The sequence below is a fragment of the Cydia pomonella genome, chromosome 23 (assembly GCF_033807575.1).
Source record: "Cydia pomonella isolate Wapato2018A chromosome 23, ilCydPomo1, whole genome shotgun sequence".
Taxonomy (NCBI): Eukaryota; Metazoa; Arthropoda; class Insecta; order Lepidoptera; family Tortricidae; genus Cydia; species Cydia pomonella.
In genome coordinates this window covers 11563613-11575524 of record NC_084725.1, presented here as the reverse complement: position 1 = coordinate 11575524, position 11912 = coordinate 11563613, and the positions used below count along the sequence as shown (strand labels likewise).

Sequence of the window (11912 nt, the reverse complement as noted above, 5' to 3'; positions counted from 1 at the left end):
TCCAAAAAAGGAAAACATGGCAGCACAGCACAGATATTGATCTTATTTAAAATAAAACCGGCCAAGAGCATGTCGGGCCACGCTCAGTGTAGGGTTCCGTAGTTACTCTTCCGTCACAATAAGCTAAACTGGAGCTTAAAGTATAGTAAATTGTTAACCAAGGGATGAAACGGTACCTTTCACGCGAGTTAAACAAATAGGCAAATTTGCATAATCAGTATCTAATTAAAGTAAGTCTTTTTACTATGGGAGAAACTTTTTGCGATAACTCAAAAACAGCTAAACTGATCATGTCCGCTATAGTTTTCATTTAATGTCTTTCTTAAGTTCTACTTCCACGTTTTTTTTCATATTTTTTGGACCTATGGTTCAAAAGTTAGAGGGGGGGGGGGACACATTTTTTTCTCTTTCGGAGCGATTATCACCGAATATATTCACTAAATCAAAAAATGTTTGTTGAAGACCCCTATAAGTTTTGAAAGACCTTTCCAACGATTGAAGCAAAAAAAAAATTCACCCCCACTTTAGGTGTAGGGGAGGTACCCAAAAAAATTATTTTTTTATATTTTATTGTACGACTTTGACGGCTTTATTGATTTATATATCCATGCCGAATTTCAGCTTTATAGCACTAACGACCACGGAGCAAAGCCTCGGACAGACAGACAGACAGACAGACGGACATTGCGAAACTATAAGGGTTCCTAGTTGACTACGGAACCCTAAAAACATTGCTCTAGGTTAAAAATCCAGGGAGGAAACAGTCGAGAGCGTTTGTGTTTGAAAAATCGCAACTAGGAATTCCTCTTAAAGGTAATCCCGCGAAAAACAGTTAAAAATCATCTGCGCATGTCATCTGGTCAAGTGCGGAGACAACTGTCCGCGAACATCACACGGTCGTCGCGTCGGCAAACGGAACGTTCCCGCCTAAAAAAGTTAAATTAAAAATGTAGATAGACTTTTTAATTAAGTACCTGAATTATGTAGTACAAATTGGTGTTATTTTTTTAAAGATGGCCGCTAAGTTGTTGTGTTTGAGTACTTTTTGGCTGAGAGTTTGGCTGTGCGCGACTGATTTGTGTTATGCACAGTAAGTAAAAGTAGATTTAGTTCTAAAATTAAACTAGATTTAGCTCTAAAATGAGATGGTTCATGGAATTAGTTCAACTTTCGAACAGAAGGTCGCGGGTTCGAATCCCGGCTCATAGCTCTACGAGTTTTTTCAACTGATATTCGATATCTTCTTCTTTCTCACGCTGTCTCGGAATTTTTTGCCATAAGCCTGGAGTCCGCTTGGCAACACGTAGGCACTAGTTTTTACGAAAGCGACTGCCATCTGACCTTCCAACCCACTAGGCCTTATTGGGATTAGTCCGGTTTCCTCACGATGTTTTTTAAGCGACTGATAATGATACCTAAATATCAAATGATATTTCGTACAGTTCTGAAAAACTCATTGGTACGAGTCGGGGTTTAAACCAGTGACTTCCGGATTGAAAGCCGCACGCTCTTACCGCTAGGCCACCTACTAACATACGATATACGGCCAAGGTGCTCAGAAAAATCTGAAAATCCACTTTAACCTTTTGGTAATAGAAACTCCATATATCTGAGGGCTTGGTCAAGATGACAATGGTTGATAGAAAACGAAATGGCCTCCTGAAGGCGACTGCACGCCCCGGATTGGAACCCGTGACCGATATTGCTTCGGATGTTGGTTCACAACCATGTCCTGGATCCATCTAAAGAGCCACCAGGATTCAACGACCAGCGGAAGATCTTTGTGTCTCTCAACCGCATTAGGACGGGAGTTGGCTGATGTAATCATACTCTGCACAAACGGGGCTACAAGACCTCGCCTGGTTGTGACTGCGGTGCACCGGAGCAAACAATTTCGCATATAATAGAGGAGTGTCCTCGGAGACGATATGCTGGAAGAATTTAAGACCTCTATGAGCTTACAGCGGGTACCAGGGATTGGCTATTAAACTTAGATATAGATTTATGACTTAAGAACTATAATGCAAAATGCCTATAACGAGGAAAGCCTACGATAATAATAATCACAACTACCAGGGCATCAACATTTTCTTTATCCGGGTTCAAAGATTTTATTTGTACAATATAGGTAGATTACAAGATGTTACATAAATATTTTGGTGTCACTATGTCATGGCCATAGATATAAGAAGTCATGGCTCATCATGGGTCCCAATATGGGCCTTTACGTCTATTGCAGACGATATGGCGTAACGCCGGAGAGACACCGTTTTTGGTGGCTGAACAGACCGATGCGAGACTAACATGGTTTACAGTCTTTAAATTTGTAGCTGGCCCCGACGGGCGTATCATTTGTCTATTGTTAAGTAAAACGGCACGTGCCACTACCTGCAAAAAAAAAGGGTCGTATAATTCTAATTGACACCTGAGCGCGGGCTAGTCCAACGCTCAAAAACCAGTGTAGGTGCGCTCTCCGATAACGCGCCTTTGTTACGCATCTCAGGACACCTTTTAGACTGGTTCTGTAGGGTTCGACTCGCTGGCACTCAGTAACCGTAGAGGTACCACACAAGAAATCGCTAATTATTTTTCAATTTGCTCATTTTGAATCTTATTGCAAAGTAGCCGGACCATTTTTTATGCAAATAGTAGCACGTGCGGTTACACTTAACAATAGACAAAGGATTACCCCGTCGGAGCCAGCTACAAATCGAACGACTACACCACAGGCCTGACAAGGGAAATTTGTGGAAAACGGCACTGAGACGCCTTGTCGTCGTTTTTGCCTCTTGTCAGCAAGTGCAGCGTACCAGCGGTGGCATCATGGTTCCATTTTTATCACTTGTCACTATGCCCGTCACTTTCGCGCTTATATACTTGTAAGAACGTGACAGGCATGGTGACAAATGATAAAGAGCCGACCATCTTAGACCTTCATCACACTTGCTCTATGTTATTTCATGCAGGTATAGGTACTGAAAGACAAACGCATCTATTGTTGCCGTGGGAGTTATGGATTGTGAAAGCTATTACTTCCCCTTGGAATTAGTTAATTTTACTTTTAAAATAGTAACGTTTATAATTTATATTGATTGTTTATGTTAAAAATACTTAATTTGATTAATTTAGGTAATAGCCATTTAATTGTACATTGTGCAACGAGGGGGGTAAGTGAAAATTTGGATACGAGGGTGGTAGCCGACAGCCGCAGGCTTGAGGGAATTAAAGACTCGAGTTTGCAATATTCTTACCCCCGGAGTTACACACAATGTTTTTCATCATACTTGCAAAGAAAAGTTGCGTAGTATGTATCAATAATATTGACATAATAATTGTTTTCAACTATGCAAATTTTTCTAATTATTTTCAAATTCATATATATATATATATATATATTATATGTATATATATTTTCTCTTGATTTTTAATGATTATTTTTATAATTCTTATATTTTTATAATTAATGACTGACTTTTTTCCTAATTTTTCTATTTCTCTAACTATTTATGCTAATGTCTTAATTTCAATTTTGTTATTTTTCAATGCTTAGATTTGACACATTATATTTGCACGCTTGCTTGCAAGCAAAATACACATTGTACCTGAATAGTCCTAACACCTTATGTTACTGTATTTTTGCAAATAAATAAATGATTGATTGATTGATTGATTGAAAAAACGAAATTTTAAGCGAAATAATTCCTAAATACGGTGACATCAAACATTGGTTCGCCATTTTGTAATTGCTTGACAGCTTAGGCATCGAAGGCACAGACCTATTCGGCATTCAGCCACGATTGAAAATTATGTAAAAATGTCTTAAACGGCTGTAAAATTAATCAAATTAAATAATTTTAAAGATACATAAAAATATTTAATACAAACGTCAGTATATGAATAGGTGACATAAAAAAAATAGCCATAGCTCCCTAGTTGTAACTTTTTTCACAATCCATAACACTCCTCCTTCAGTTCACCTGCATGAAATACTCGTAAGATCTTTTTCGAGCAAGTGTGATGAAAAATATTATTACAGAATTTTCAATCGTGGCTGACTGCCGGATAGGTCTGTGCCTTCGATGCCTAACCTGTCAAAGAATGACAATATAGCGGATGAATGTTTGAAAAAGTATTACCTATTTCGTTTAAAATTTAGTTTGCAAAATTACACTACCCCTTCGTTGTACAATGTACTATTTTATTCATAGTGTAAGGGCAAAGTCGATTATTAGGTCGAACCATAGTAGTCTCATTCGATATTTAATAACACCGTTAGAGTAACAAGAATAGAGATATGTATAAACAGTAAGGTAAGAGTGAGACAGCGCTTTACAAATAAAAGACACTTCCAATATGTCGTTGTTTCAATAATCAAGTCCTTACATGGCGCTGCGGACAGGATAACTATTTGGTAACTATTTACCAATAAACAAATTTATAAACACACTAAACCATTCCCGCACCCAAAATCTGGGGTATGCTTATAAATAAGTAGCTTTTCAAACAGCGAAATTTAAAACGCTGAATAATTTAATTAGTACCGAATACGAGCCCTTTTTCACATAATAAAGCGTGTACATACATACATATATAAACTGATGTCGCGACGCCGTATGTTGTCTCGCAAACAAAACAGTTGTTTATGTTGTCTGAATATTTTATTGTAGGTTATAACGAATGAAAGAACACGCCAAAATTATCTGACACCGTGGATGTTACTATAAGGACGGGATTTGCTTGTATGTTTATACGAATAATCAATTAAAGCGTCTTTATGGCAAGCGACTAAGTAGGACGTTTTGCCGGCTGCGAATAAAAATAGAAATAGTATTGACACGTTTGATCGTTAGACAACAAACGCGTCAGGCAGCTTATTGGAGATGCGAGATTGGTAGAGGCTAGACTGCAGAGCCTAGAACACCGTAGAAAGGTAGCCTGTTTATCGGTATTCTACAGGATACATTTCGGGGTGTGTGTTACGTAATCTAATCCCACCATCTCCGTTCTGCCACCGTGGGACTAGACGCGGACTTGCGTTTCACCCTTACGTCGTTACTCTGCCGCTGATTCGCACTAAACGCTACGCATCCAGCTTTATCATGCGAATGGCTAAGGAGTGGAATTCACATCCTGCAACTCTATTCCCAGTCCACTATAGGTAATTTGTATCTTTTTAAATCGAGAGTGAATAGACATCTTTTAGGTAAGCATGTTCCATCCTAGACTGCATCGGCACTTACCCATCAGGTGAGATCGTGGTGAAATGCTAACCTTTAAAAAAAAAGATTCGCAAATTTCATGATGCGCCCCTTTGCAGGCCTTGTTGGATATTTGCTACTAAATTAATAACCTTAAAATTGTAATCCCACTTTGTCGCTTGGGATAAGGACGCCTTGACAGGTTATTCGTATAAAGATACAAGCCAATCTCGTCCTTATGGCAAGCGACAAAGTGGGACGTTTTTCCGGCCGCGGTCACAATTACAGTCCAAACTTTCTGGGATGTATACGGGACAAGGCATACGAGAGGTTTACATGTTTTTTTTTTCTTTTTTTTTTTCTTTTTTTAATATTATAGGACATTATTACACAAATTGACTAAGTCCCTCAGTAAGCTCAATAAGGCTTGTGTTGAGGGTACTTAGACAACGATATATATAATATATAAATATTTATAAATACTTAAATACATAGAAAACACCCATGACTCCGGAACAAATATCCATGCTCATCACACGAATAAATGCCCTTACCAGGATTTGAACCCGGGACCATCGGCTTCGTAGGCAGGGTCACTACCCACTAGGCCAAACTGGTCGTCAAACATGTACAACATGTTTCACCTATGTATTGGTTTGTGGCTGGTAAAGGCTTGGCGCATCCCCAGGGGGTCGCGACGCGAGTGTACAGACTGAAAAACACTGATCTAAGCTAACTTGCACCGATTTTGAACAGTACAAATTCAGGTCAGTGTCATTAGTCTGCGGAAAGAGAAGTGTGGGGCCCAATACATTCCACGACTCTTCTCTTTCCTAACAGACTAAAGTAATTCTTATAAAATTATGGCTTCTGTCCAGTGAGGCTATTTTGCCAGTATCAAGGTACCTATTAGGAGCTTTAATTACGACTAAAATTGTACTGTTAGTACAAGACAGTGTACGGTGATTTTATCAGCTCTTGTAAAGCGATAGCTGGACTTTACAAGTAGCACGTGAAGTACCGGCCATTGATGAAGGCAGATGAAGATTAATTCTTCATTCACTGCACACTACCACATTAGGTTACTATATAATAAGCTATCGATATTACACTTTAAAAGTACATTGTATTGAGGGCGGTAAACAAGAATTTACGAACAAGTTTTAATTAGCCCGAAGCCGACGGTAGACAAGAGTTGCGGCCTAGTAAAATAGACCGTTTTTGCGAATATTTCAAGTGCACCAGGTCAGCGCCTTAAGAAACAAATATATCAAAAAGCAGAACAGTCCGACACAGATATTAAAAATTTTGTTTTAACAAAAGCTTTTATTTAAATGCTCTAAAAAGAAGAAAATAAAATTTTCCTTTAAAATTTTAATCATCAACTTATAAGATACACAATTTATATGTTCATAAAAGCTTGTCGCCTTAAGCCTTAAGGCATTTTCTACCAGTCAACCATAGGGCAAAACAGAAATTCTCGAATGTGGGTGCAGTGAGAAAAATAATTCAAAAGAAATGACAACCATAAAAGTAATATTCAAAAACTATTTACAATTTTGGACATTAATAAAATTATTTACCATGTTACACAAATTATATTACTACATATATAAAGACATATTGCTATATAAATACCAATATATATATATATATATATATATATATATATATATATATATATTCATGGGGGCCCTGTCGGCACGGCTGATCGACGCCACTGGAGACCATAGGGCTGGCGCTTACCTCTCCCAGCGTATATCCCTGGCAATACAGAGAGGTAACGCGGCCAGCGTTATGGGATCTTTGCCGCAGGCGGAGGCTTTAGAAGGGGTATTCTTTTTATAACTAATTTGTTTATTAGTATATCTTTTAATTTTAGTTTTATTTAATATTAGTTTAATTTTTAAGTAGTTTTATTTTATGGCTAGTTTAGTTTTAATTTTAGTACCTATATAAATTTATATATACATAAATATAACATATAATATCAATATACAGATATTATAAAAACTATGCATATGCGCGGAGGAGGACTAACTTACTTGAGCTGCACTCAGCAGGTGCTTGTGAAGCACTTTCCGGCGCATGCGACACTAAACTCAAAGTACACCAAGCTCAATTACTACCAATATTATAACAAACTATTCTCATAACGAATGAAACTCAAATGAACTTGTTACTAAAATGAACCGTTCAGTTTGAAAACAAACTTGCTTGGGGCTTGTCTAATTGTCATATAGGTACAGTTTCGTTTCGTGATAGGAAACGATTGGCATCTTGGCTTGTTGGTTTGTTGCTACATAATTCTGTACACGTGTAACGTATTTGGTATACTTAAGTCTTTGTTATGGAGCTCAGGGCCTTCACGCTTTAAAAATACTCGAAAAGAGATCGAATACAACTTTCAGAGTAACCTTTTGTCAGAACACCATTCTCATCATTTAATGTTTTATTGTGTCTAAGAAATCAAGTTACATCGTAAGCAGCAGGTAAAATATATACTTGGACAACGAATGACAAATTTAAAATTTTCTGGAAAGGACAACCCTTCCAGCCTATTTTTTTAGGGTTTTGTACCCAAAGGGTAAGACGGGACCCTATTACGAAGACTCCGCTGTCCGTCCGTCTGTCCGTCTGTCACCAGGCTGTATCTCATGAAACGTGATAGCTGCTTATACCAGGGGTTCCCAATCTTTTTCAACATGCGGCGCAGTTACAAGTTTAGTATTTTGCAACGGCGCCCTTGTAAATTTAAAATCACGGTCGAAAAAGAGTGACACGACGCTATATTATTTGCCGATGCGAGCGCTCAAATAGGTACCCGCGAATATTTGTGGTTTCGTATAATGATAGAACTCACGGCGCCCCTCTTTACTTTCTACGGCGCACCAGGGCGCCGCGGCGCACACTTTGGGAACCCCTGGCTTATACAGTTGAAATTTTCACAGATGACGTATTTATGTTGCCGCTATAACAACAAATACTAAAAAGTACGGAACCCTCGGTGGGCGAGTCCGTCTCGCACTTGTCCGGTTTTTTTAATTTGCCAACCTTTTCCTTTGACGGAAATGGTTTGCCAAACTATATTATTTCGTTAGGTATGGATAATAATTTGGTTTACACCACACCAACTGGTAAATGCCGTCTTTGTTGTTCGAAAACGAATGAGAAAGTTGCGTTTTATCAACATGTGGGGCAAAGTAGATGCAAATTTTGAGTTGTTTCCTTGTGTTGGCTAGTAGATTTTAGTTTTAAATGATGATTTTTAATGATATTTTTTTTATTACGTTCATTTGGATTTGATAATTTTGGTATTTTATAGTTAGTATTTTCCTCGCGTTGGTATGGTGAAAAATTTTGTGTTTCACTCGGAGGCAAACTTTGTTTAACCCTCGTGTCTTGCAACCCTCGCAATGCTCAAGATTTCGCTTGCACTGGCATCAATATTAGCACGAGCGGTCAAACAACAACTTTGCTCCCTTGTAAAACAAATACCTATTGAAGAGCCCCGCATTATGGGCGGAAAAAATACGAAATCATAACTTGTCCCGAAAACCTATCTGGGGGCCGTGCCCCTGCCAAGACGAGTCAAAATGTAAAATTTTCCGTTGAATAACGAAATACAATAGGTTTTCGTAACCCAGGGGAAGTTTTTTAGGACATACGGTGAAATTTCGATTATATTATATTTTATCTAAATCCGACGAAAAATAAAACAATTAAAACTCGGCCCTTAGGCACAGATCTAGAAAGGTCCTTACGTTTATATTGTAGATCTGTGTATTAGCAGCATTTTTGAGTAATAAAGATATTTCTTTTTAGTAGGACTAGAAGTGGACGGGGGAGAAGTAAAATATGATACCTGGGCCCAATAGTCTCCTTCCAGGCGCGGCAAGATAAAGAAGTTGCAAGACGGATCGAGAATGCCTGGAGGAGCTTTTGGTCCATAAAGGAGCACATGAAGGGAAACCTCCCTATATCACTAAAAAGAAAACTCATGGACATGTGCATTCTCCCCATCCTCACCTATGGAGCACAGACTTGGTCTTTGACAAAAGTTCAAAAACCAAACTCATGGTTTGTCAGCTAGCTATGGAACGTAGTATTCTGAGCGTGAAGTTAACCGATCGCATTAAAAATACAATATAACAATAAGTGGAAATACGTAAATAATAACTGGAAATAAGGAATAACTGATGTAGCTGAAACTGCCGCTAAGCTCAAATGGGACTGGGCAGGGCACGTCTGCCATATACGGGATGACCTGTGGGCCAAAACAGCCACCTGTTGGGTCCCACAGCTTGTAAGGCGTCACGGTAGACCTCGTCGGAGATGGCGGGACGAACTTGACGCCTTCGACAGAGACTGGTGGGAGACTTCCGAGGAAAGGGAGACGCGGAAGAATAAGAGGGAGGCCTTTGCCCAGCAGTGGGATAATATGGGCTCATAATAATAATAATAAAAAGAAATTTCTTTTTAGGGTTTCGTAGTCACCTTGACAGTTTCGCCATGTCCGTCTGTCCGACCGTCCGCGGCTTTGCTCCGTGATCGTTAGTGCTAGTAAGCTGCAATTGGACATGAATACATTATTCATGCATGGCGACAGAACGGTAAAATAAAAACTACAAAAAAATATTTTAGGGTGCCTCCTCTTTACAAAATAATAGTTTTTGAATTGTAATTACATGATATACGTGTTTATTTGTCATCATTATAACCAAACGTTTTTTCCAGGTCAACCGGTCTGACCTTTCAAGACCTGCTGCCAGATGATCCTCGGCTGTACGACAAGATGAGACCGCCCAAGAAGAACGACCAGCCAACCATAGTGTTCTTTCACGTCACTGTTATGGGACTTGACTCCATTGATGAGAACTCTATGGTAAGTAATGCCAGGATTGACTGTTCTTTCATGAGCTGCTCAATAACGACCATTGGACCATAGTGTTCCACGTCACTGTCATAGGACGTCCACGAGAACTCAATGGTAAGTTGGACATTTCAAGACTCGGCTGTGTGGCAAGATGAGACTGCCCAAGAAAAACGATCAGCCGACCATAGTGTTCTGATCTGACGTCACAGTTATGGCACTTGACTCCATTGATGAGAATTCTATGAGCTTATATAGAGCCAACGAAATGGGAGAGTCTAGGCAGTGACCGTCCACGTTGGAGGCATATTGTGCAGACGCAGGTGCGTCAGTTTGAAGCTAGGCGGCGCTCAAAACTCGACGCTAAGCGCGACGACTGTGGCCATACTTTACAATTATGTCGAAGGGGTGCTGATCTACAGCGAGTGTGGTCGCACATTTGCTGTAAAAATTGCCTAGTCACCTGAGAGCGCACCAGCGACGCTCTCAGCGGTAGAACGCAATCGCTGTGGTCGAAGACGACTAGTAGATGATGATGATGATGGTAAAAGACGCTAGGATTGACTGTTCCTCCAAGAGCTGCTCAATACCGACCATTGGATTGTGTTCCACGTTACTGTCATGGGAAATCTACGAGAACTCTACGGTAAGTGGTACCTTCAAAGACTAGAAGACCCTCGGGTGTATGACAAGATGCGACCGCCCAAGAACGACTAGCCGGCCATAGTGTTCTTTCTCGTCACTGTTATGAGACTTGACTCCATGGATGATAACTATATGGTAAGTGGTGCCTTCCAATACCTGCCTAAGATTAAAGGATGACTTACAGGCTCGCAGGAACCTCGGCGTCCGACACGTTTTTTTCTATGACGGCTGGTCGTTGATCACGTGGTGCTTTCCATAGAAAACGAAGCGCCGGAAGCTCCGGCCCGTCCCCAGCCCGGTCTAGCGTGAGTCATCCTTAACCAGTGTTTACCATAGTGCTCCACGTCACTGTCAAGAGGGTTGACTCGACTGATCAGACCTCTATGTAGTGTACTTAGTAATACAGAAAACAGAGAAGATAACAAATGATAAAACTCGCTTTTCCCTTCAGCGCATTTTATTATTTTATACTGTTTCTAGTTTAACAATATATAAATAATATGCACTTTTGTATTAAGTAGTTTTAAAACTGTTGTAGACGTACGCCGCCGACATTTTCTTTGCACAAACATGGAAGGACTTCAGACTAAAACTGCCTGAAAACATGACTTCTGAATACAGGTAACAGTATGATAAAACTTTTTGCCCTTACTTAATTGTTAACTGACTGCGAATATAGTACTTTATGTGACTGTTACATAATGAAAGGCATTAAAATACGTGTGAGGGTTTAGGAAACGAACGAAGTGAGTTTCATAGAAGGACCACACGAGTAATTTAATGCCTAATTATTTACAGTTACATACACTATTTTATCTACATACGTATTATAAAATTTCTATGTTATATTCACTAACTTCATATTACAGCCAACATTGGGGTATCGTTGTTCTCTTGGCGGAGCTCGCGGATATGTGGTGGCGCCTCCGAAATATATTTATCGCTCATTTTACACAAAACTTATGCTATAGTTAGTTTAAAAACAACAAAACTTATTAATTGTATACTTAAACTAATATTAATTATCAACCTATAGTATCATCTACTTTTGGCATGAAAATTAGAAAAACTTTGGTAATTTCAACCAAAAATAAGCAAGAAAGGCCGGCCACTGATGCACGGCTGAGTACTGGTGCCTTTACCCAAATGATATTTCCTACATAAGTTCCGAAAAACTAATTAGAGTCGGACAAAGA

General features: G+C 39.3%; 1 protein-coding gene across 1 annotated transcript in view; it reads left to right on the top strand.

Moving 5' to 3' along the window:
- The first annotated feature begins 515 nt into the window (after window positions 1–515).
- Window positions 516–11912, top strand: part of LOC133530634 (glycine receptor subunit alpha-2-like) — a 43078-nt gene continuing 31681 nt past the window's right edge. The window contains exons 1-3 of the mRNA XM_061868642.1: window positions 516–1090; window positions 9936–10083; window positions 11255–11337. Coding sequence (XP_061724626.1) covers window positions 1014–1090; window positions 9936–10083; window positions 11255–11337 — 308 coding nt within the window. The 5' untranslated portion in view covers window positions 516–1013. The remainder of the gene's footprint in view (window positions 1091–9935; window positions 10084–11254; window positions 11338–11912) is intronic.